Consider the following 26,637-nt stretch of genomic DNA (forward strand, 5'->3'; position numbering starts at 1 on the left):
GTCGAGCAGGAACAATTACTAATGACATTTAGAAGGAAATTAATGATGAGAAATGCAAGTTGGCATTTCGGGAGCGCCAGTCAGCAGCCGCGCGTCAGCACTCACAGGAGAGGCCGGGGTGGGGGCCGGGCGTGGAGGGAGAGGGAGGAGACGGCAGAAATTAATTTTGCTGTGTCAATAACGGATATGGCCCAACTCGTTCTGCTTCTGGAGTTTAGACAGAATCAAGCATGGACTGGCTAGGGCTCAGCCAGGGCTGTGTGCTGTGATATGGGCGAGTGCAGACGACAGGTTCTGTTTGGTGTCTTCTTTCACTGGTGGCAGGAGGCAGGGAGGGTGGGCAGGGGACAGTGAGAAGGGGGGAGGTAGCCTTAGGACCAAGCCATTTGGGCTTAAATCCAAGCACCACCTCTTACCTGGTGCATAACTTAGCACGTTGCTTTGCCTTTCTGAGCCTCAGTTTCTTCATCAGTAGAATGGGGACAACTGGGGACATGTAAAGACAACGTATGAAGACCAGGCAGCCCGGCAGGAGCTCAGTATATGGTAGCTATTAGCATATTCCACTGACATATTCTAAGATGCACAGCTTTTTTTTCTCATTCCTAGATCGGAATACTTCACTTGTATGTTAGAGTTTAATTGGTCATTTTTTGTGTGTTTGCTTGTTGTGATACATCAAATACTGGGGCAGCTTATATTCTTTGGAGTCTTAGAAGAGATAAAATATGGCTTGGGTAGGAAGCATGGTGGACGGTGAGGAGGAAGCCAGATGCTGAAATTGTCTGGGGCAGGGATCGGGGTTCCCTGTGGGATAAGGGAGCATGCCAACCCTTTCCTTCCCGTCAGGTGCTCCAGAATGATGGAGAAGTGTCCCATCCAGCTTCCCCTCATACGGAGGGGAGAGGACACACCCAGAGAAATATCGTTATTATAGTAACATTGAGCATTTTTACAGGGTGGAGGGTGAAAACGTATAGTCTGTGGCCCTGGGGATTTGAGAACCTTTACATGGTTGTCTATGTTTCAAAGTGGAGATTTCCTATAATTATAGTGGCTAACATTAATATAGTGCTTATTAAGTGCCGGACATTGTTCTTAGCACTTCCATGCATGAAGACATTCAGTCTTCATAATGCCTCTATTACTGGAATAAGAGAACTGAGGCACAGAGAGGTTAACTAACTCCCCAAGGTCACAGAGCTGGTCAATGCTGGACCTAGGCCCCCGGCCCCGGATTCTGTCCCTTTTACCACCACACTAAATGGCTAGATTTCTTGATTTTTCTGCAAATGAGACCTGGCAGCCCCTGGACCACAGCCCTGCATGACAGCAATCAGCTGTCCTCTTTAGACACGGGGATGTGATCTCTGGTTTAACACCCTCCCCCACCCCACCCCACACCTGGTCGGCCTCACCTGGTTCATTACCCACCTGGGCTCTGAGTTTGAGGCCCTGTTGCAACACTTCACAGTTTGCAAATATTATCTCCCTGGCGCCTCCACAGCTGGGAAACACTAGAAATTTTGCAGACCTGAAAACTGAGGCTGGGGGGAGCAGGGCCCGGGGTGGGAGTGGGGAGTGTATTCCACCCATTTGAGTTTGGGTATTTGAAGAGGGAGACAGGTGGGGCTCCCTGCTCTCCAGCTCAGTGACAGGTTCCCCCACTGAAACCAGACGTGGATGATCAGACCAACAGCTGTATCCCTACAGTGCCATCTCAGTCTCCCCATCCTTCCTTTTGAAGCTGCCACATCAAAAATGTGCAGTCACCCGTGCTTTTGAGTTGACAGGGATGGCAAAGCCTTGTGGTTAGCATTGATTATGACACTATTAAGTGTCTGTGTACCACTTTACATATAGTAAAAATTTTGACATGTGTTACCTAATTTGAAGCTCATAACAAATATTATTTGTCCCATTTTTCAGGTGAGTAAACAGGCACTTAGAAAAATGACTTACTTTGGGTCACATATGTATTTTAAGTGGCTAAAGCTAGATTTGAATTCCAAAGCCCACTGTATTTCCACCAACCCATCCACCCTCCTACCCGTTTATTTATTCATGTACTCTTCTTTCTCTTCCCATTCACCCACCTGCCCCATTCATTCATCTACACATTCACTTGTCTGTTCATCCATCCATCCATCCATCACCCACTCATGTACCATCCATCTTTCCATCCATCCACTCATCCATCCATCATCTACCCACTCATCCACCATCCAGCCATCCATCATTATTGAGTGCTGAGTGCTGGGAACTACACAGCTTTCATGACCCCTTCCTCACATGCTCTTAATTCCATGCTTAACTGCTACCCAACCCTCCTCCCACCCTAAAACTGCACATACCCCCTACACACACACATGCATGCACACACCCTTCTGGGGAGTTGAGTGGGACAGGATGGACTGGGGATCTAAATGATCCTTGGTTTGCCTCATGGAAACCAGCAAGTTCTGGTGGTGGAAGAGGGGGCGTAGGGCTCTTGGTCAAGGTGGGGCAGGTGTGTGGGCAGTGATGACGTGCCCACAGTTTGGCTGGAAGCTGAGTGTGTACGAGAGAGCAGACAAGGCATTGCAGGCTGGGCCACAGTGTTCTTCAGCCCCGTCAGTGGGCCCCGCTCCCAAGGAGCCCTGCCTTTCTAGGTGCTAGGGGGTCACCCTTAGCCCCTTGCTTTGTGCCAGACTGGACGTCCTCTCCGAATGGACAAGAATATACGCCCAAGTGTTTTCATAAGAACCTTCGCGATCATTAAATATAATCGGTCTCAGCTGCAGTTTTGATCGCTGGTGCATGCACACAATTCATCACAGCAAATTAGGTCCGTCTCCAGAACTTCTGGCCCTGCAGCCTGGGGGGCTGTCAGCAAGGGGGCTGGGCCGCGTGGGCTCTGGAAGACATTTTGGGGGGTGATGAGCCATGTTTTCTGAGGAGGACCATCCTCAGAATAATCTGCCAGAACAGCTCTCCATCTGCAGGGGTGAATTTTTAGAAATTTTGAAGACGCAGGAAAGTCTTAGCAAAAAATTTGGAGAAAAGAAGAAACGGATATGATCAAAGTTTTAAAATATCATTTATAAAACCAGAAAGCACTGGTTTAGTTGAGGGACTGAACATATGTGTTCTGTATAATTAGTGACCGTGTGACCTAGATTTTCCAGGACAGTCCTGATTTCGAGTCTTCCATCCCAGCTATTGGCTATCTGTCCTGATTTTTTGGCTTGTGAACTATGATGGCTATATATGGAGCTGAGTTTTCTCATCAAATTTTAATGAATAAACATTTAAAGCTGTAAAGGCCTAGAAAGATTTCAGAAAAAATTAAAGGGAAAAACTCCCTCCCACTTTTTTCCCCCCAACATGGCAAAATATGCCTGGAGGTGTGCCTCCTGCTCGTGTGTGCCTTCCCGCCTTCCCCACTGAAGCAGCAAAGGAAATGCTTCCATCCAGCAGGGTGTGAAAGCTGGTCTGGGCCCCAGTCCTTTAGACTTGGCAGTGACTGCAAGGGAGGCCTCTCTCTGCAGCGAGGCTCAGGCCACTCTGCTCAGGGCAGAAGCTCCCGGTTCCAGAGGTCTCCCGAGGTCCTCTGTTCTTCTGTGACCTGGTGCCGGGAGCCGTGCCATTGACAATAGCGATAAGCTTGGGCACCTGTGCATCACGGAGGTGGAGATGGTCTTGCGGCCAGTGCCCCCCAGTGATGTGACCCCTGGATCCTGCAGGTCCCGCCCATCCACCCGAGGCCTCGACAGGCTGTGTCTTGCTGCTACAGTCTGTGCAACTTCCAGCTTCCAACCCTGGTGCCAGAGTCATGAAGGTGACAGCTCAGGGTTTGCACTGCCATCTGCACCAGCTATTGGTGTAGAATGCGACATCTCACCCTCCCACCTGGCCTCTTGCTCCATAAGATCCCACCCAATTTTTTTAAATTGTGGTAAAATACATATAACATACAATTTGCCATCTTAATCATTTTTAAGTAGACAGTTCAGTGGGAGGAGAGATGGGTACCAGGAAACTAAGTACGTTCACGTTGATGTACAACCATCAACACCATCCACAGAACTTTTCCGCCTTCCCAAACTGAAACTCTGTCCCCATTACACACTAAGTCCCCATTCCCCCTCCCCGCAGCCCCTGGAAACCATGATTCTACTTCCTGTCTCTGGAACCCTCACAGTAGTGAATCCTACCTGCAGTCTTTGTCCTTCCGTGACTGGCTCGTTGCATTTAGCATAACGTCTTCAAAGGATCCCTCCACTTCTAAGAGAAAAGTAGAATGTGCCCTGGGCTGGGCGGGGGACACGGAGGAGAGGGCAACCCTATTTCTTCTCTCCCCAGCCCTGTCAGTGGAGGCTTTGCCTCACTACAATAGCTCGCTGGCTGTCATTTCAGAAATACTCACTGAGTCATTAGCAAGTGTGGGCTCTGAGCCGACACGGGGCCCAGCAGAGGACAGAGATGAGCTCCCTGCCTGCAGCTTATGGCCTCTCAAAGGCCAGGGAAACATCCTGTCATTGTAGATTGAGGAAAGTGCTGGAAAGATACCTGTGCAGGTGCCGAGCTGCCCCAAGACAGGGGTCACTTATCACGTGGGCTCAAGGGCTTTCCCAGGGAACAGAAATCAGATGCGGAGGAGCCTGGCAAGACTGGGGGGAGCATCCTGGGCAGCGGAGTGGCCCCTGTGAGGGCCGAGCTGGGAAGGAGCTTGGCCTGCCTGCGGAGCTGGGAGAAGCTGAGGCTTCAGGGCCAGCAGGCGCCAGACCTTGTAGGACTGTCAGGGCTGGGAGCTGGGGTCCAGGGCCTGAGTTTCTTCTGGGTGTGGTTGGAACCCACTGCGGGGCTAAGCAGAGATCTCCCACTTCCCTGCTTCCTGGAAGAGAACCCGGGACGTGCCTCTCACAGGACTTTATTTCCCTGATGCTTCATCAGCCAGAAAGAGGGCGCCCCGACAGGAACCCGTGTCATCGGCAGACGGGGGCTTTCAGGAGGAGTCCCTGCAGTGGTGTGAGTGTGGGAAGGTTAGCTGCACGGCGTGGGGAGACGAAAGGCCAGAAATAACAATAACCAACCCCTGAACCACTTTGCAGCATGGTGTCTGTGTAATGTCTCTGTGTGTGTGTGTGTGTGTGCACACGCACGTGCGTGCCTGGGACTGTGGGGTGTCCATGAGCATCTGTGAATGTGTGTTATACGTGTGTGTGTGTGTTTCACTGTCAGGTATCCATGAGCGTGTGTATGTGCATGTGTGACTGCGGGGTATCCTTGAGTATGTGTGTGTGCGCATTTCATTTTGGGGTTTCTGTGAGTGTGTGTGTTTGAGGGTGGGCATAGGTGAGGGAGGGAAGGGGAGCCCTGTTGTACAAGCGCCCCCAGTGGCAGTCCCCCACAGTACCTGGCTCTCTCCTTCTCCCCTGTGAGATATGGTGGGTGATGGGTGGGAGGAGTTTCAAGTTCTTTGGAAGAAAGGAAGGTATGAGGGGATAATCATTAAGAATCTTGAACGGGGTGGATATGGCAAACTGGTGCTGCTCTCTTCGAGTGATTGAGGGAGGGGCTGCCTGGTCCCCCTCCTTGAGACAGCCACATTGTCACTCCTGGGTGACCCTAGGGAAGGCGGGTTTCCTTGGTTTGCTAGCACCCGGCCCACCGGGAAACACTCAGGCCATGTGGTGGGCCCCACCCACCAGGCAGTGGCACCTGGGACCTGCAGGACCACGCTGGCCACACAGAACTTCATCTTCTACCCTCCATCCTCTTCTTCAGAACATAACCGTGCAAGGTGCCACATCTCATTCCCTCAGGCGAGGACCCTAAATTATAACGAGCCATGTGCCATCTGATGACACCACCCACCCGCGCTCCGCCCTAGGCATCAGCCAGTCATTATACTGGAAGATGTCTCAAGCGTCTTGAGGGCCTCTTAGAATACCAGCAGCCTCAAGCTGGCAGCCCGAGGGCCAGATTTGACCTGCAAACATGTTCTCATTGGCGGCATCATGCTTTAAACATCAAGATATTTTCTATTAAAAAAAAATCTCGATTTTTCAGTTTTCCCTGCAGAACCAGGAGCACTGGCAGCACTGGGCCTGCATTCCCGTGGGGCGGTCACTGCCTGGAGCTGCCCCTTTCTTACGAGGCTTGGGGTCTCGGGTGACACAGAGATTACTTATTACTTTGGCTTTGCACCTGGCCTGGGCCAGGCTCACTTGTGTGGACCCGACCAGGAGGCCTTTGTCCAGGTCAGAGGAGCCCTGCCCCCTGCAGCTAGGTCTCCTGGCATCAGCCACTGTTTCCCAGTATCTCAACCTTTACTGTGAGTTTGGGGCCCCACGGATAGGATGTTTCAGGCTTCCAGAGAGTTCTGTGCACATTTTTTTTGACCACCACTAAGAGCAGCAGATACGTTTTGAGGTGGGATGAGATACCCCTCTCTTGGTTTTGGGACCCCATTCACCCAGCGCCATTTTTTAATTGATACTTTTTTTTGGTTGGGGGGGTGAGGTAATTAGGTTTATTTATTTATTTATTTTAATGGAGGTGCTGGGGCTTGAACCCAGGACCTCGTGCATGCTAAGCACACACTCTCCCACTGAGCTACACCCTCTCCACTACTCCAGCGCCATCTTTAATGGAATTTCAGCACCTGGACCTTGGTCTCTCCTCAGGCTCTGCAGTGGCATGTACGCTCAGACTCCCGCCCTGCTCCAGCAGGATGGAATCATATCTTTTAGGGGTTTCACTCAAGCTTTGTGGGGGGCAGGGGAGCATGTCTTCATTTGTATTTGAGATCAATCCCAGGGGCTGGTTCCAAGCAGACCCTTGGCTGATGTGCTCAGAATGAACTTCCTAGTGACCCGTGACAGGCCAACATGGTGTCCCCACCCAGGAGTGGGGCTAGAGTCCATAGAAGGAGCTTGTGGTCACCTGGCACACCATTGCCAGGACCCTTGATTCTCCGCCCTTAGTCCTGAGTCTGCTAGGTACCCTGGCCCCCAGGGACCCCCACCTCCCTTTGGAGAAACAGCAACAGTGGTAGTCAAATTAACTCTGGGCTCAGGGTCAGGCCTGCCGCCAAGGAGGGGCAGATCTGTAAGCAGCCCTGGAAAGATTTCACCTTCCTCCACCTGTGACACGGCCATCGCCCCTCGCTTTCCTGTGCGCAGCGGCTATCTACAGTCGAGGCTTTTGCCTGGGATTCTCTGCTCACAGACAGGCTGCCTGGACCCATTTGCGTGCTGAAGTGCGGCTCCCTGGAGCCCATGGTCCCTCTGGGCGGGTATTGTTAGTTCCCTTGCTTTGTTGGGTGACTGTGAATGGGAGCCTGTTTACGGGCTGAGTTCCTAATAGAAGGCTTCAGTTCCCTCCTAATAATCTATTCTCCGGTGGGTTTTATTTCCAAAGCACAGCAGTACAGAACCTGCCCCCTTGGGAGTTTATTGAGCTTTTTTTTTTTTTCTCACAACATTTTCTCCCACATTTTCACTCGAAGGATGCTGTTTTTCCCGCTCATGGATCCCGCCCGCCTTGGGCTCATGTGTCCTGGGTGCTGTTGGGCGTTGGCGAGAGGGGTTTAGAGGGGGGCACTTGCTTCCCTGCTTGGGGTGCTAAGAGCAGAAAGCAGATGGTCAGCTCCTTTGGGGACACCTCCAGCAGACGCAGTCAGGGCCATGTGGCTCTTCCTCACATGCCCCCAGGTGACTTTAGGTCCCTGAAACTGCTCCTGCTCTGTGTTCCACCAGAAAGCAGCAGATTCCGCCCCCCAAAACCAGCCAACCCCTCTGCTCCCTGGAAGCTGGAATCTCCCTCCACACCAGGAGTTCTGGGGGAACTGAGGCTCCCACTCTAGAGACAGACTTCCCTGGCTAAGCGGGTGCGACGCTCACTTCCTGCTGCTCTGGAGTGGCAGACGACAGCCTGTCTCGCTGTCTGCGAGGCAGGGCTGGGAAAGCCCACACACATCCCCACACGTGCAGGAGCTGCCTTGGCCCCGTAAGACATCTCAGGCTTTGTCCCGAGCCAGTGGGTCACCAGCCTCACTCCAGACCCTCCTGATGCCAAGGACGGTGTCACTTCCACACGGGCAAACCTCTCCCTGCCCTCTGTGCAAACGGGCTGCCGCTGGCTCGCTGGGTGGGCCCATGGGACGTGGGGCGCGTACACGTCAGAGCCTGGGCCCCCAGGAGAGCGGCTGCGTCACCGGGCAGGCATTTAGAGGGAACCTTGGCCATCACTCACTCCTAATTTTCATGACGTGCGTTAGCTAAATCGTGTTCTGAGTGTTCATTCAGTGCTGTTTATGGCGTGCTCTCGAGTGCGCTTACCGTTTGTCAGAAGTGCAAACTAGCGAACATACGAGCCTTTAAGACAGGCCATCTGTTCGTCTTAGACCCTTGGACGATTGTCAAATGCTGCTAAAAATAAGTGCTCACTAGCAGAGAGGGGCTGCCCAGGTGATACACAGCAGAGAGGGAAGCGGGCTGCCTGCGTCTGTACCCTCCCCAAAGGGAAAGATACAGCGTGTGTGCTGGGGGGGAGGTTCGGGGGGGGGTACCCTGGAAGGAAGCCGAGGGGGACGAGAGCATGAAAGCCCTGCTGATAGGCCTTTTTGGCTGGAGGTATGCGCGTCTCCCTGTTCCTTGCCTCTCGTGTAACTCCACAGCTCAAATATCTTCGATGGCTCCCCATGGCCCAGATTTAAGGGCAAGCTGCCTCGTCTGGCATCAAGGAGCCTCATCAATAAGGCCCCCGCCTTCCTTTCCAGGCTCGTCTCCATGGCACATACCCTGTGCTTCTGCCAAGCTGAATTATTCATTGTTCCCCCAACATATGCTGCACTTTTCACATTTCGCAGGCAGAAGAGTGCTGTGATTAAGAGTGGGCCCTGCACACAGACTGCACGGGTGCAGCCATCGCCAGCTGCAGGACCTCAACTTTGTGCCTCGGTTTTCTCATCTGTGAAATAGGGATAATGAGAGCATTTACCTCTGAGGGGTGTCATGAGGCTTAAATGAGTTAAAATAAGTGAAAGGTGAAGAATGACGTCGTGAGAACCTGATAAATGTTAGCTGTGAGCATTGTCAGGATTCTTCACACCTCCAGCCTTTGTCCGGGCGGTCCCATCTTCCTGGAAAGTGGGCACACGCTTGCGCGCGCGCGCGCGCGCACACACACACACACACACACACACACACACACACACAGACACACGCCAGTGCAAATCCTAACTTAAGCCATCCTTAAAGGGCGGCCGGGAGGCCAGCTTTTTCCTTCAGCCCCTCCCAATCAGACATCATCTCCCCATGGCCCCTTTTTATGAACTCTCACCCCCTCCTTCAGCCATCAGCTGGGCAAAGGCCTGGATGTGCCTCACTCTCTCTCTCTGTATTCTGTCCACCAGACGGGACCAGGCTCCATGTGTGTTAAACGAACAAATCCCACAACCCCGCTCAGCCTGAGCATGGCTGCAATGTTAGCCCGAAGGAGCTGCCTTTTCACCTGGAAATGATTCTTCCCGTGGTTAAGGCAGGTTCTTGGACTCGGTCTCTGCTCCTGGAGACTGCTCTTTAAAGCCAGCCTTGTGAGAGCCACTGTGGCTGAAGCCACCAGGGAGGGGCCCAGCAGTAGGCAATGGGGGAGAGGGGACTGACCACAGCCTCTGTCCCAGCCTAGAGCCAGAAGGTGACGTGGGGTCAAGGTGAAGCCAGGTGGGCTCTGCAGGTGGGGCTGCGTGAGCAGGGCAGGTAGGATGTTCTGGATGTGGGGGCTGTGCCTCTGCTCCCTTAATCTGCCCTGGTGATGCAAGACCAAGCCCTGGGACCCAACCTTCTCTTGTGCCCCTTGAGAGTGAGGGTCAGTGAGTACCGTTCCCCCACCCTCACTGTGGAACTGTGAGCATCTCAAGGGAGAGGCTGGGGCTGCGCTGTCTCTGTGTGTCCAGTGCCCAGCTGGGGTCTCTGTGAATGGCTGTGGAAGGAAATAGAGAATGACTGAATGAGAACACACCTCCTCCCCCACCTCACCAGAGAGCCCACTCTGTGCCCTGGGGTGAATTGTGGGACAGAGGTTGTAGCCGGGGGCTTGTGGGGAGGGGGCAACGGAGGGAGGGCCTTTATCAGCTGATGCTGCTCCAGGGACAGGACCATCCAGGGTGCGGCCTTCTCCAGAGCACTCCTGAGATCTCATCAGCCCTCAGGACACACAGGAGGAGGAGCTGGAAGAGGCCTGGTTGATCAGTCCATCGAACCTCCATGAAGCCTCCATTGTAGGCCCCGAAGCATGTTTGGTGCCAAGGAGGCACAACCAGGGAACAAACAGCCCCTCCCTCATAGAGCTCCCTGTATCTTGGACACCTTTTATGGAGATGGATAGAGCACTTACTCTCAGCCAGCCTGAGATAAGGACACTCAAGTCATCTCCTGAGTCCTCGGGACATCTTAGGAAGTGGGCTCGGTTATTTCTGTCCCCTGCAAGCCCCCAGAGGTCAGGGCATTTGCTCAAAACCACATGGATAGTAAGTGGCAGGGCCAGGATGCAAACCCACGATTCAGCCCTTCTCAGCCCACTAAGGGCTTCTCGCCTACCTTGCAATTCCCTGGGGCAGAGGCTAGCACGCATGGGGCACCTGCAAAAGACTGAGCGAGGTGCCAGGACTTTAGAGATGTTTTGTCATCAGGGTGGCTGGAGCACAAGAGGAGCAGCTAACGGTGACCTGCAGGGCAGAGAAGTCCTCTGCAGCCCATGCCTGTGCACCTCAGGGTATGCAGACAAGTCCCTCACTGCTTCCCGGCAGTGCTTTCCAGGCTGCCAGCATGTTTAAGCACCGCTAGTCTTTTTTTCTTAACACTGTGCAGGGTGGACATCAAAGGGAGACCAAAGCAGGGTCCCACACCAAGGGACAGAAAATGGAGCTGAAACCTTGAGAAGAAATCCTGGTTGCAGACCAGGGTGGAGTACACCAGTGTGTGTGTGTGTGTTTGTGTGTGTGTGCACGCACACTTGTGTGTATACATGCCTGTTGTGGGGCATGGAGGTGTGTTAAGCCAAGGATGCCCCCTGGGGCTAGTGAAACTGGAATGGGATCCCCACCTGAATCTGACTGGCCCATCCATGCTAGTGTGTGTCTGTGCTTTGGGGAAAATGGTCCAGCCGCAGACTCTGGGACCCTGGTGCTCCCTCGCTGCCCAACACGTACCCTGGCTTGGTCTCGGGATCGAGGTCATTTTACTGCCGAATTCCTAGTCACAAACATGGTGGCTGTCACATAGCAGGGATTTAATAAAGGTTTGTTGAATGAATGAACGAACGACCATGTGAATGAATGCGAGGGTGTGACCGAGGGCTCCTCGGCCTCAACCTTCTGCTGATGACTTACACAGAGAGAGGGTTTGCACATCACTAACTTGTGCCCCGGGGTAGATGGCCCAGTGCACCAGACACAGGCGCCCGAACGCGAAAGGCGAACAGGGGGTTCCTGAAATCTCCACCGCCAGAGCCGCACTCGCTCCGCAGAGCGGATGGATCTGGGCCGCAAACCAGTGCCGCCCACCCCTTCTCATTCTCCCGTTTTATTTTTCTCACCTGCTCCTCGGCCCACACCTGCGTCTCCCTGGCAGGCAGAGAGGTCCGTGTGGATGCCAGGCGCCCCCCTCTAGGCACCTTCGAGTCCTCGCCGGCTCCCACCCCCACCCCAGCCCCAGCCTTTATGGTGCTGGGAAGTGTTCATCTGCGGGGTCGGTAGCATCTTTAAAAAACGATTTTCTTCCTTCTCTGAAGGGGCTAAATATAGCACAGGCATAAACAGAGAAATAGACATTAAGCCAAAATGCCCTTGTGAGAACCATGCCGGGTGGAAGGAACTCTTTAAGAAGACTTGATGAAGCTCCCCCATCCCTCCAACCGCAGCTCCAAGCTGTGGGGGAAGCAGCCGCGGGTTTTTAGGGTTATTGAACTGGGCCGCTTGGCAGTGGCTCCGCCGGGAGCGGCTCAGCGCACAGGTGTGCTGGTGATTGGTGAGTCCTGGTGACGGTCCCCGCCACCCCTCCGCCCTTACCGGGACAGTGCCCTGGGCCTGTGGAGGAGCTGGCCGAGAACCTGGGCTTCTCAGCCTCCCCACCCCCATGCTTATTGGGTGGCCTTGACCCGGCTCCCTCTGGAGCTGCCATCGGGCATCACATACATGTCTTTTGGCATCGACCCCTCCCCCACCCCGTCCAAAAAAAAAAAAAAAAAAAGAAAACCAGTCCCCTCGAGTGCTGGACCCAGCTGGAGTCATCCCCTTCCCTCCACTGTGCCCTGCCCAGGGCGGAGCATCCAGCAGGCACTTCATAACGCAGTGCTGAGTGAATTCTGGTGGCTGGGCCCCTCGGGGCATCAGGTTTAGCATTTCCATCTGCTGTGACATCGTGGGCTTTGGTTCCTGTGAACTTGGGGGAAGGAAGTTTCACCCTCCTGTCTCAGAACCCTCTTTGAGGAAGTTCTTTCTGGAGTCTAACGGGAGAACCACCAGCTACCGCTCCTTAATAGAAAAGGCCACTGTTGTTTCCACCCACTATGTTGCATTTATTCTTGAATTGTCCTAACCCATGGTCCCAGGTGGAGGTTTCCACATCCAGGATTTCTGTGCCTGCCTGAGCCAGTCTGGACCACATGTGCCACACCGGACCCTTCTTGGCATCTGGGCAAGAGGCTGCTTCCTTATCCAGAGAGCCCTGGACACCCCCCTTTGCCCTGGTGCTGGTGGGTGGTCCTGAAGATTTTGTGAAGATCAAATATCATCTGGCTTTCTGCTGCCTGTGGAACAGCGTCCACATTCGGGGCATACAGGGCCCCCAGCAGTGCTCCGTGTGACCTCTGTGCTGGGTTCACCCCACTGTGTCTGCATTTGCCAGGCTTCTTCCAGCTTCCGTACCTTTGTCTGTGCCGTGCTCTCCACTTGGAATATCCGCTCCGCTGTCCACACACACACATCCTACCCATAGACTTATTTATTTATTACTCATTTATTTATCCTTCCATTGATTAAAAAATATTTACCCAGTGTCAAGCCCTAGGGACCATGATTTGAAAACAAAAAAGAGAAAGAAGAAAATACATATTTCCCTTCCTAATGCCCCTCCTCTTCCTCCTCCCCAACCCCCCACCAATAAAAAAGGACCTGACCACACCTAAATAGCCTGGGCCACGAGGCACTGTTAACTGGCTGTCGGCAGGGTGGGAGAGGGAGACTGCCATGCCGTTCCTGGCAGCAGTGCCTGCCACACCACCGCTGGGCACCGGAGGCCCGACGGTTGGGTCAGCACGATGCACAGCCCTGGGCCAAGTGCTGTGGGGCCAGAAGGGGACATGAGGCCCGATCCCCACAGCTCAGCAGAGGCAGCCAGTCTGGCACTGAGGACGCACACAGATGTGTGGGAGGTGGGCTGGAGGTGCCTTGAGGGGCTGCGGGGAGGGGAAGCCCTATGTGCCCAGAGGACTTTGAGAGTGGCACGGTTCACTGGGAGGAGAGCGGAGGCAGGAACTGAATCAGCAAAGGCTTGGGAGCTGGGAATATGGTTTGCTGTAGGGTGGGCTCAGCTCCTCGCAGGACTGGCTGGCTGTGCCCGCACAAGTGCACAGAGAAGTGCCTCGGCTGGAGGGTAGGCGTTCCCATGGAAACCGCCGCATCCCATCTGTGGCCTCAGACAACCTGCCTTGTGCCTCTGGGTCCGTGACACCCCCACCGAGATGCCGGGCCACGCTGGCAGAGTTTGCGCTCGTGTCTGGAGCAGAGTTCGGATGATCCGGGTGCCCATGCGGGTGTAGGGCTCTGTGGGAAGTCTGCCTTCTCACCCAAGCCCCTGGTTCTCTTGGATTCCAGGTGCTACCCTTCCTGCTTCCAAACGGAGTGTCATTTAGCCAGTCTGAGCCTCAGTTTCCTCATTTTACTATGCCCTACCTTCTAAGGCTGCTGTGAGGCTTGAAGAGGTGTGCCTGCAAGAGCACACAGCACGTGTGTTTGCCAACTCTGGCCATGTGGCCTGCACCTGGGAGCCCGGGGAAGGAGGATGGCAGTGGTTCGTGGTTTGTGCCACGGGGAGTCAGTGGGCATCTGCTGTATGAGGATGGGGCGATGCCTCTCCCTGGCCATGAGCTTGCCGGAGGGGTTGGTGACATCAGCATGGAGGCAGCAGCCGTGTCTGCAGTGGGAAGAGGCAGCCACTGGGGCCCTGGACTGGGGAGTGGGGGTCGCCCCAGGGATCCTGGCAAAGCTACGTACGGGCATCTCACAGCCTAGACCTGGCACCCGGGAGAGTCGCAGCGCCATGTCTGACCCCTAGTGGTCACCGGCAGAGCTGCAGGAGTGGTTCCCGGCCCGGCGGAGTCACTGCAGTGGTGGGGGCCCCAGGTCTGGGGAGGCAGGAGCATCCCTGAAAGCTGCTCCCTGTGACTGAGGTCTTGTGGGGCCCCCAAGCAGGGCTACTCTGCCTCAGGTGGATTTCGCTTCCTTTTTCCAGGTGTCATGAGGTTGAATACCACCTGAGGCTTTGATGAGATTGGTCTGGATTTGGACACAAACCGCTGAAAAGAGACAAAAAGATTGTAGGTTCATAGAGGCCAAATCCCACCCACAGCCCCAAGCCACTGGCTCCTATGAAAACCCATCTACACTGTTGGCCTGCTCCAGCTGGGAGGGAGGAAATGCCATGGGCCGTGGAGAGAGGCAAGCGTTTGGCCAGAGGGTCCCACCTGGGGCCTGGATTCCCAGGTGGATTGGGACAAACTACACAATGTTCTTCGGCCAGAGCACTGTCACGTGACTGCATGGACAGGCACCCTCCCTGTGGGTGACCTGCCCCCTGCCACAGGCACCACGGCTGCCCACTACCTCAGCCTGTCCGTGCCACTCGGGTGTTTCTTGGCTGGAGAGCTGTGTGGCACATCTGCTGTCCCCTCCACTAGGCTCAGAGCAGCTCCTGGGAAGGACCAGGAGGGAGATCTGGGGGAAGCCTGCAGGCAATCAGCTATAATTTCCTCCTGATCATTAGAGCAAAAGGGAGATGGAGAGGTGAACAGGGATGTTTTTAACTCCTGCCGCCTCCCCAGCATTTCCCCTCTCCCTCCATATAGCCAGTCCCCACAGTAAGACCTGAATGGTCTAAAAGAAGAAAATTCATTGGGAGCCCAGCTTGGCAGCAACAGGAACCGATCCCCAAGCCCCAAATCAACGTGGTGTCTTGGCAGCTGCGTCCCCAGAGCACTTTTTCCTTGTTGCATTTTGTTTTGTAATAATCGAGATGCTTTTCTGTGGCTCTCGGTGTAAATGCACTGAGTGGGAGGGGACGGGCATGCTCTCCATTCTTCTGCCCTCATGCGTGTCTCCTTTCTTCGCCTTTGCAGAACCACACGATGAGCCAGCACGCACAGTGAGGGACCGCTCGACAGGACACCTCTCCGCAGAAGGCTTGCCGGAGACGCCGTGGGGAGGGCCATTTGAACATTACATCCAATCAAAGTGTCATTTGCAACCCAGATGTAAAACTCTAATGATTTGGCCATGAGGCGCTGCTATTATAAGCAGCTGGAAATGAATATTAATGGCAGAGATTAAAAGTATTCCATGCTCAGTATTTTTTATTGTCCTGCTACAGCTAGTGTGCTTTTAGAGTTTCCGCCGCAGACTACATTTCTAGAGTTAGAGAAACCCGCTTTTTGAGGCTATTGTCCTTTGTTCCTTCATGTATTATATTGATAGTTTTAAAAAAAGGATTAGTGTGATTTTTTTTCTTTGCTTCTTTTTTTTTTTTCTTTTTTGTTTTTCTTTCCCCCTCTTCGGTTAACTACTTTTTAATTGCAATTCTAGGTAATTGTGCATCGTGATGTGATTGCTTGGCTATTGTCTGAATATTTCCTTTTAATTTTTTAATTAAAGACTAATGCTTTGATTGGATTTGCCAGTTCACCGGACAGTGATTAAAACTATGTAATGAATATAATCGGTTTCAGTGCAACTGGATGGTCTGCTTTTAAATGTGACTTAATCTGACTGCAGTAACTAGTACAGTTCAATAAAGGGAATCCATGCAATTAGCATCCGGCTGCCTGGTTCTCTCTGCCCCAGCCCAGGGCTGCGTGGGGGCTGTCGTCACCTATGGGGTGTGTCCCTGTGTGAGTTCCCATGGATCACATGCACCAGTGGGGACCTGCACACAACAGACCCAGCTTCCCCTGGGAAGGAGCAAGGATAGTAACCTAATGCACGCCAACTGGATGAGCCAGCAGGGGGTACAGAAGTCAGAGTGGAAAGAAGCTTTAAGCACTCTGATCTCATTTATGGAAGTGGGGAACAGGCCCAAGGATAAGTGGGCAGCTACTCCGAGTCCATGTAGCAGGTTGGTAGGGTAGTTCACACGCATCCACAGTCATTGTTTCTGCCCCTTGGGTATAGCATCCCCAGGCGCTGGATGCAGATGGCCACGTGGTTAACCCTTACCTTGTCAGGACTCCAGGCAGGACCCAGCTTCTAGTTGTGGCCGAGGCGTGGAGATGGGACAGGATCTAGGGGCGGCTCTCCAGCCCCACACGCCGCAGAGCTGGGGGCTGCAGAGTGGAGCCAGGTGGGAGCAGCAGATTCCCAATCACAGAGATCAACGGGATGTGGAAGTGCTGAGACCAGTGCTGCAGCCAGGACTCCAGTGGGGCAAGCGAGGTACCTAGGATGCAAAATCTCAAGGGTGCCTCCTGACACTCTGCACCCTAGGTACCTTGCTTGCCTCACCTCCTCCTGGTCCTGCTGGTGTCTTAGGTGCCCCCCGACCCCAAATCAGCCTTAGTCTCCCACATGGCTGTCCTCCCATACCTCCATTATGCCGGTGCTCGGCCAACTTGCCAATCAGAGGCCAGGGCTTCAGAACGTGGCACAGGGAAACCCTTCCTTGTTAACTTTTCACAAGGGGCAGGACAATTGGTTATTACCCTCTGCAGAGCGGAAATGAAACAGGCAGACAGATCGTACCTAATTATAATGTGACAGTAAGTCATGGTGTGGAATTTGGAACAATTATACCCGGCATCTTCTGACTCCCACATCGAGGGCTTCTGTAAGAGTTCCCCCTTGCTGCCACCACAGGCACTGTTCTGACATGGGTGGGGCTGTTAGTTTTCCTAAAGGTATTTTACACCTGCGAATCTCTTGATTCTTGACTCTTGCCAGTTTTGGACAGAATGGAGCGGTTGCTCTTCAACTTAAGGGCTCTTACCTTCCAGGAGCCAAGGGCGGTGAACTCCAGTTTTCAGTCCTCTGGAGACTTGGCCATTTTAGGGGAAGACCTCAGGCTAGGCATCAGTATTCACCAAAGTGTGGCGGGCCACAGGCTGGGGCTGGAGCTGGGGCAGGCTGCAGCCAAGGCTGCCTTTTGGACGGTGCTGAGACTGTGCGTGAGACTAGGCTCGCCAGATCGCTGTCTCTGGGCCCTCCCCAGTCCGAATTCATCCCGAACCCCCTGGAACCCAGGTGAGTCCTCAGTAAGTACCAACCGAAGATTTGATTTGACGGTTGGTGGCGTAGGGCTAAATTAGTCACTGCCCCCATTAAAAATACAGCGGGGGGTTTAAGAGCTTTTCACGCCGTGTGGGAATCAGCAGCGAAGCCGGCGGATGCCTTGGGTAAGGAGAGAGGCAGCCTAGGGGACCGCGAGGTAATGAGGTTTATGGCGATGACAAGGCAGCCAGGGAACCCCGCCGACTCTCCCCTCACCCTGGCCCCATTGTTCTCGGGCGGGCTCTGCCCCTGCTGCTGCCGCTCAGAGCCCCTCGTGACTTCCTGCGGGGAGGAGGCTTGTAGAGGGGACACGGCAGCCCTTACTGGGACTTGGATTTGTCACCATCAGGCAGTACTGGGGTGGCGGTAGTGCATGGCAATAAACCCGCACTTTGGAGTTCCCCCTTCACTTCCTTCCAGTCAAATGGTTTGGAGCTGGGATGAGTCACTTTACCTCTCAGCTCTGCGGGACCTTGGAGGGTCACTGGGAGGCATACAGGAAAGGATTCCTATAGGAAAAGGAGGCCTGAGTACCAAGAAAGACCCAGAAGTGGCTTGGTTAGTGTTAGGTTATTTGCATGTACAAATCATCAGTTTCTAGTGGCTCTGTGGGTGGAGGAATTTTGCCCAGATTGAGAAATGGACCAGGACCCCTGGGCCACAGACCCCTGTCATTGGGTACCTGCCTAGAGCTTCTGGAAGCAGGTGGGTAAGGGTTTTGGTTTCAGTGGAGAAGCAGCCATAGGAAGAATCTTCTTGAATTTCCCCAGCCATAGAGAATGTTCCTCCTAAACTCACAGTATATTTAATATTTAACTTTCCACCTGTTTTTTATTCCTTTCTTTTAAAGTGTGCACTCTGAGGGGTGGGATCTGCACTTACAAGGGTTCAGTAAATAGGACCAAAATTTCAATCCATCATTTTCTCCATCTGGCAAATGTCTATGGAGCTGCTCTGTGTGCTAGGGATATAAGGATGGACAGGTGATGTGGTGGACAGCTCACAGCCACATGACAGCCATCTAACAAAGAAGCCAGTAAACATCCAGCAGTGCCCGGTCACAGGTACTGTGATGGGAAAGCACCAGACTGTGCAAGACGAGTGGGGACCCAAGTTGGAGGCAGGGGCGCATCGAGTGTGCTGAGGAAGTGACTTGAGTTCAGATGTGAAGAATGAAAGGAGTTGGACAGTCCAAGAGCAATGGGAAGGAAATGCGGTGAATGCAAAAGCCCTGAGGTGGAAGCAAGCTGGAAGTATTCTTAGGGATCTCTGGTCGTACAGGGTTTTGGTTTTAGATGGATTAAAACAAGCCCACACCAGAACACAACACTGTAAACTGACTATACTTCAATTTTTAAAAAGTAACAAACTAACAAACAAAAAACAAGCCGACAGAAATTCAGAGTCTTGTCCAAGGTCACAAAATTCAGGACAGAACTGAGACTATAGTTTGGATGTCCTGCCTTCTAGCCTTGGGTGTCTGATTCCCCTCTGTGGCCATCTTCTATTTGTTGAAAAGCAAATGGATTGAATAATTATTATTATGAATAAAATGACATATGATGTAGGAAAGACTGCTGGCTTTCCTCCTCTTCCTTAATAAATTAACTCTGATTTTTATATGAGCATATGTTACCTTGGAGAGAAGAAGGGCAGATAATATACCCTATCTGTACCAGAAGATAGGTGTGGCCATATTACTATTGGTGGTTGAATTGGTTCTGCCAGTGGGTTGTAAGTGAGGTAGTATATGTAAATTCTAAGAATTGTCCTTAAGAGAAGAAATGAGTTCATCCCCCACCTTTCTTGATGGCTGGAATATAGATGCAATAGCTGGAGCTCCAGAAGCCATTTTGAACCATGAGGTAACCTGGAAATGTAATCTAGGGTTGAGCAACAATATAGAAGGAGCCTGGATCTCTAGCAGTTTCAGTTGCATACTAGCTCTATCCTGCTTCCAAAAAGACTTCTTGACCTTGAGAGAGAAATAAACTTCTCCCTTGTTCAAGCCACTATTATTTGGGTTTTTTCTGTTACAATTGAATCAATTCTTATCTAAGACAAATTGGATATATACATAGATGTCTTCCAAATAAGAGTAAATTCAGATGGTTCAAGGAAAGGGTATGGGATGGTTAAAAATATCTGAAGGCTAAGAGATCTACTTTGGTGACATACTATAATTGATATCTATTTGGCTCAAAGTGCATGGGGTTGGGCTGATCTGGGCTGTGTGTCTGGCTGTTGGTTAATTTGGGACAGCCTCGCTTGGAATGACTGAGTCACTTCACCCCCACTGTTTGTGTTTCATCCTCTAGCAGGGTAGACCGACATGTTCTTCTCTTGGCATTGGCCAAGGGCAAGAGCAGAGCGAGCCCAATTGTGCGAGTACTTTCAAGCTTCTGCTTGTGCATCATGTTTGCTCACAGGGCCAATCTCAAGGGCAACTCAAGGGCAGGGAAATATACCTACTCCTGGGAAGAACTGCAAAATCCCAGCACCAAGGGTTGGATTCAGGGAGGGACGGGGAATTGGGGTCATTTATATAACTTATCTACTACAGAACTGAAAAGGTCCCTTCTCTCCTCCTAAGGCAAAACCTAGTAGTTAACAGGTGCCATCCAGGACCTCAGCTTAGGAAATGAACAAACTGAGGTTGTCCACCTTAGCCTTGATGTGTTGGACCTTGCCTTTGGAAAAAAGAGAGGCACCGTCAAAAGATCTGTCCCCCAAATGCTTGTTAGTTATCAAAGTAAGTTTACAGGGTCACTATTTTTTACAATTTACAGTTGATTTTGGCTCACTCAGGCTTGCCAGGTCAAAGTAAGTTTACAGGGTCACTATTTTTTACAATTTACAGTTGATTTTGGCTCACTCAGGCTTGCCAGGAGAGTGAGCATCCTCAAATTTCGAGAATGAGAGAAAACTCCCGCCACTTGACAAAAGCCGAACATTTACAACTCTGTCTTACTTTGTCTCTCTCCAGAAGGACCAAATAGTGTGTAGTTTGCCATGCACACCCCTGGCTGTATCTTTCTTCCATGCCTTAGCCCATGCTGTTCCTCCTCCTGGAATGCCCTTCCCTTTCTTTTTACCTGGTTAACTTTCTTTCTTTCTTTCTTTCTTCCTTCCTTCCTTCCTTCCTTCCTTTTCTTTCTTCTTTCTTTCTTTCTTTCTTTCTTTCTTTCCTTCTTTCTTTCCTTCTTTCTTTCCTTCTTTCTTTCCTTCTTTCTTTCTTTCTTTCCAGTGGGGGGAGGTAATTATGTTTATTTATGTATTTACTTATTTATGTATTTATTTATTTAAAAAATGGAGATACTGGGAGTTGAACCAGGACCTCGTGCATGCCAAGCACACAATCTGCTACTGAGCTATACCCTCCCCCCAACTCCTACTTTTAAACTAAGTTCAAGTGTCTAATTTTCAGGGCCAAGACCTGGGTAAGGTGAGTGAAGCACTCACCTCAGGTGAACATTTAAGAGGGAAACCAAAAATCTCAGTAATGAAGATAAACAATATTTAATGCAATATTTTAAAAAATCAAATTGGCAAACTAAAGCCAGTAGGCTGCCGGTTTTATTGGAAAAAGGCTGGATTAGAGTGGGGCAAGTGAAGCAAGAATAGGCAAATCCAGCATTGGGTCCTGTCTTTATTAAAATGTTTGTTGTTTTGTTCATCGCAGATTTTTTTGCATTAATTTTTTTTAAACCATTGCATTAAAACATTACTCTGAGTTTTTTTTAGCATTCATTTAAATTTTGTGCCCAGGGCACAAGGCAAGTGCTTCATTCATTTCACCCTAGTCATGGCCCTGTTCATCCTCCAGGCAAGTTACTCTGACCCCAACAGAAAAAATGTTCTGATAATAGCTGATGCATAAGTCTATCACTGGACATCTATACACTTTTATAACTGTCTTTGAGACTCTGTATCAGTTAGGATAGGCTAGGTTATGGTACAGAAACAAAAAAGCCTCAAATTATAGTGGCTTAACACAATAATGATTTATTTCTCATTCTTTTACATCATCATCCTTCATTGCAGTCAGTTGGGAAGTTGGGCTCAGAAAGCAGATGACCATAAATTTGGTCAGTAACCAAGCCAGAGAGAAACAGAGAAATTGGGAGGTTCTTACACTGGCATTTTAATGCTCTTTACTGGGAGTCTCACATACACACACACACACACACAGAGCACTTCAACTCACAACTCATTGGCCAGCAATTGTCACATGGCCTCACCCCATCACAAGGAGCCAGGAAATACAATCCTTCCCTGTGCCTGGAAAAATTAATAACTGGCAAGGTTTGGCTAATTGTACTAATGACTACTGCCACAGACCATCTTCACCACCATCCCCGATTATAATCTCTTTGAGGGCAGAGCCTGACTCTTAGTAAATCCGAGTATAACCAGCACCCTGCACGTGACCTGGAGCAGATAAATATGTACTGAATGTATGCAGAAATTGAGTAGAAAATGAATAAATGACAATATAAAGGGTCCAGGGGAAGATAATCATATATATAAAGACATCTTGCAACCTACAAGCTGTGGAGGTATATCAGACCTGGATTTGAGCCTCACTAGCTGTGTGACCTCAAGCAAGGCACTTAACTTCTTTGAGCATTAGTGTTTTCACTGTAAATGGTAAACGGGAAAAATAATAAATAGTGCTTATCTCACAAGGTTGCTGTGAAGTTGAAATGAGATAAGACTGATGATGGAATTAAACATTATCTGAGCATTCACTATGCACCTGGCATTATTCTGAGCACCGCACAGACATTAACTCTTTGAATCCACACAACATTACCACGTGGGTACTGTTATCCCCTTCTCACAGATGAGTAAACCAAGGCAGAGAGCGGCTACCTTGCCCAAGCTCCAATTCTAACTCAAGCAGTCTGGCTCCAGACCCCTTTTCTCAGCCCTCCCAGAAGCACTTTTTAGCAGAGTTAATCAGAAATGATAGCTCCTGATGCTCGCATCACTGGGGCTGATTGCGGGTGTTGGTCCGCAGGGGTCTGCCTTTGCCTGGAGAGACCTCGTGGCCCGATGGGAGCCGAGACCCCGCAGGTCCGGGACAGCCAGGGGTGGGCAGGAGACTAGCCTCGCACCTGAGCTGCGGCGGCGGCGGCGGCGGCGGCGGCTTGGCCCGCCCCCTCCCTCTCTGAGCCCCGATTGGCCAGACTCGGAGCTGGCCCCGCCCACTCGGCGCCCACCGCGGACCGCGGGCTGAGCGTAAGCTGCGCGTTGTGAACTTATTCGTGGAGTTATTAATTACTGAAGGGCACAAACCGTGCTTCTGTGCATAAAAATATGTTTGAGCAGTTTCTACTTAAACTTTAAAGAGAACGTTAATCAATTTTATTTTAACAAAATGACCTTAAGCAGGGGAAAAAAATTGGTGTTATTTGCCCAAACAGGCAAATTAATTTCTCTCTCTTGAGAAATCTGATAAGTTTCCAGAAATAGCTATGCATAATTTACACCTGCCCCGGCCGCTCCTAGTTTAACGCCAAGCCCAGTTTCCGGTCCTACCCAGCCCCAGGCCCCAAAAGAACTGAAAACGGAGAGGTCCTTGCAAAGGCCCATACCCTGCTGCTCCTCAGCCCACGCAGTTCATGACCTTGGGAAACTGACGCTGAGGGGAAGGGGGCAATGTAGCCTCCGAGATGCCAAACCAGCCTGAGTCACTGGGAGGAGGGACCAGCTGCTAAGACTTGGGAATTCCTGGGAGGCCTGGGAAGGGTCTCCAGCAGATAAATAAACCCCAGGCTTCTGGGCTCCCTTCTGAGGCTCCTGAAGGCACCAGCTTAACCCTCTCTACCCCTGTCCTCCCACCCTTGAAAGATTCCCAGATTGACAGTCTCCAGAACTCTTAGCAGAACCTGCGCCATCTTCCAAATCCCCTGCCCTTTGATCCCATCCTCACAGTCAAAGGCCACACCCCAGAGACCCCACTGAGCTTTCTGTAGGCACCTACGTCTTCTGCCTGGAAATGTGTGTGGTGCTTAGAGGCAGGGCTTGGAGACTGCAGGAGCTGTGGTCAGTTTCCATTCCGCTTTTGAGTAGCATTGTGATTTCTGGCAGGCCATTCAGCAATTCCCCCTGCCTCTGTCCCCCAGCACCGGCCAATACCCCCAACCCGCACCCCCTGCTCCTGCTCCTGGATTTCCCCATTTGAATGTGGACTTTGTGCTACTCCTGCCTCCAAAAGGCTGCTGTGAGGGAGGAATGAGAATCCTGGGAGAACATCAGCTTCAAGAGGGCAGAGTGTTGTCTTTTTGTCTCTGCTGTATCCCCGGCACCTAGAACAGTGCCAAAACATAGTAGATGCTCAATAAATATTTGTTGAATAAATGAATGGATGAAAAGTACTGAACAACAGTAGTTGTCCTGTTGTTGTTACTATTAGTATAATTGTAGTTGGTTTTTAAATGTCTTTAAATATAAAATTAGGTCATAATATAGAAAAGTGTTTTTCAATCTGCTTTGCTGCCCTCACCAGCAAAGTGGTTCTGATAGGATCAGTTGGAGTGAAGAGTTTCCCTTCCACCCTTCCCTGTGAAATTACTGTCTTGCGTCTAGTTAAGTGCTCAATACATAGTTATTGAATGAGGACAGACAGCCTGCAGCAGGAGCCAAGACTCAGGGAGGATGGAGCAGGCAGGCTGGTGAATGAGTGAAGCAGGCTCAGGAAGAAGGGGTTGGATGTGGTGGCTGGGCAGTAAATGCTCATCTCAAGGAGGTCCAGCCGCCTGCTGCCCTGAGAGAATGCAGATCCAGATTGCTAGATCTTCCAATTTTTCAAGAGAAAAATATTCAGCTTTTATTGTGGAAAGTCCCAAATTTTTAGTGCTGATAATTACAAATTCTCTTAGTTTTCCTTTATCTGAGACTATCTTGGTTTCCCTTCATTCTTGAACAATATTTTCACTGGATATAAGATTATGGGTTGACAGTCCTTTTCTTTCAGCACTTGAAAAATGTTGTGCCACTTCCTTCTGGCCTTTATCATTTCTGATGAGAAATCACCTTTTTATTCAAATCGTTTTCCCTGTCTAGGAAAGATATTATTTCTCTCTCTCTCTCTGTCTGTTTTCCAGATTTTTCCTCTGTCTTTAGTTTTTAAAAATTTGATTATGATGTTTCTTGGTGTGGATTTCTTTAGGTTTATACTGTTTGAAGTGTGCTCTGTTTCTAAAATCTGGGACTTCTTTGGCCCTCCTTTTCTTCTCCTCCTTTTCCAAGATTCTGCTTACACTACTGTTAGATTTGTTTGTTTGTTTGTTTGTTATAGTCCCATGGATCCCTAAGACTTTGTTTTTTTTTTCAGTTTATTTGTTCTCTTTTGTTCAGATTGAATAATTTCTATTGTTCTATCTTCTAGTTCACTGATTTTTTTTCTCCCTGTCCCTTCCATTCTGCTGTTGAGCCCATTAACTGTGTTTTATTTCACTTACTGTTTTTTTTTTCAGTTCTAAAATTTCCACTTGGTTCTTCTTTGTTTCTTCTGTTTCTTTGCTGAGACTTTCTATTGTTTTTTTCCTCCATTTGTTTCAAGCAGGTTTGTAACTGCCCATTAAGGCATGTTTATGATGGCCGCTTCAAAATCTTTGTCAGATGATTCTAACATCTCTGTCATCTCAATCTGCTATTGATTGTCATTTTTCATTCTGTTTGATGTCCTTCCGGTTCCTGGTAAGACAACTTATTCTTTATTGAAACTTTCACATCTTGTATATTATGTAATGAGACTCTGGGCATTATTTAAACTTTTTTTTTTAGCTGTCTTCCTCTGATACTGCCTCAGCAGGGGAAGGTGGTGGTGGTGGGGGGCACTTCCTCATTAATATCGGGTGGGAGTGGAATTTCAAGTTCTCCACTTGGCCTCTATTGACATCGGAGGAGTGGGGCTCCTTATTACAGCTGGGTGGAGGTGGAGTTCTGACTCCCCACTAGGTTTCCAATGGTACCTCCCTGAATGGGAAGGGTTGGAGTGCCTCGTTACTGCTTCCTGTGTAGTCCACTGACCCCACAGAGGGGCAGGTGTCCTTGTTGCCACTGGGCAGGGGTACAAGTCCTGCCTCTTCATTAAGCCTCCTCTGGTACCACCCCAGTGGGCAGGGAGGGAGTGAAGTGCCTCACTACTGCTGGCTGGGCAGTGGAAGTCCAGGCTCCCCTGGCACTGTGGGCTGGGTCTTTGTTACTGATCTGCAAGGATGAAAATCCATCTTCCTACTTGGCTTCTCTGGTTCCCTATCAGGGCAGCGAGCACTGGTGAGCGTCATTACAGATTGACAAGGATGGAGGTCTAGAGTCCCTAGATTGTGGGGGTGGAGCCCCAGTCTTTTCTGTGGTGTTTGGCTGGGTAGGGTGGTTACTGCCTAAAAGTTTTCTGCCTTGGTAGGCTGCCCCTTTACTGATTCTATGGCTGGAAAAGTCAGGCTTTTGTTGGGGGCATTTTTTTGTCTGTGTCCATTGGTGTTTCGAAGAAACCCAGTGAATTTACCATCCTGCTATTTGTTGGGTCCTGTCCCTAGCCAATCTGCCTTCTTCACCTTTCTGAGTCTTCATATTTCTTTGAATACATAAATGTTCAGGGTTTTTAGTTGAACTTACGGTGAGAAATGGGGAAAGGATGTCCGTTTCACCTTGCTGTAAGTGGAAACCCCTCCAGATATTCTTCTTTCATAATGGCCACAAGGGATCCCCTTAGATAAATGAGTCATACTTGATTGAACCTATTGCCTGTTATGGAGTATTTACATTGTGTCCAGCCTTTGTGTTATAAACAACGCTGCAATGAACATTTTATATGTAGGTCTTTGTGCCTCTGCCTGAGTATATAATAATTCCGGAATTTGTTAACTGAGCAGATTGGATTTCATTTGGTAAGTTGGTTCTTGGGTTAGAAGATTTTGGTGGGGAAACAAAGGGAGGAAGAATAAGAGAACAATGAGGGAGGGAGAGTTGGCCTGGGACTGACCAGAGCGAGCCCGTGCCAGGTCCAGCACCGAGAAGCCTGCCCCAGTTTGCATCAGCGGTTTTGCCCAGGTGTCTGGGAAATTCTCAGCTGACCTTGGCCCAGCTCGGTCTTGCAGTCCAGG

At 50.7% G+C, this 26,637-nt stretch overlaps 1 protein-coding gene across 7 annotated transcripts in view; it reads left to right on the forward strand.

Annotated features, from left to right (window-relative positions):
• Positions 1-16,072, forward strand: part of ZNF423 (zinc finger protein 423) — a 313,363-nt gene extending 297,291 nt beyond the window's left edge. For all 7 annotated transcript variants that reach the window (XM_074370793.1, XM_074370789.1, XM_074370792.1 and 4 more), the window contains one exon: positions 15,382-16,072. In XM_074370793.1, coding sequence (XP_074226894.1) covers positions 15,382-15,411 — 30 coding nt within the window. In that variant the 3' untranslated portion in view covers positions 15,412-16,072. The remainder of the gene's footprint in view (positions 1-15,381) is intronic.
• The last annotated feature ends 10,565 nt before the right edge of the window (positions 16,073-26,637 follow it).

The sequence above is a fragment of the Camelus bactrianus genome, chromosome 9, assembly GCF_048773025.1.
Source record: "Camelus bactrianus isolate YW-2024 breed Bactrian camel chromosome 9, ASM4877302v1, whole genome shotgun sequence".
NCBI classification, from domain to species: Eukaryota; Metazoa; Chordata; class Mammalia; order Artiodactyla; family Camelidae; genus Camelus; species Camelus bactrianus.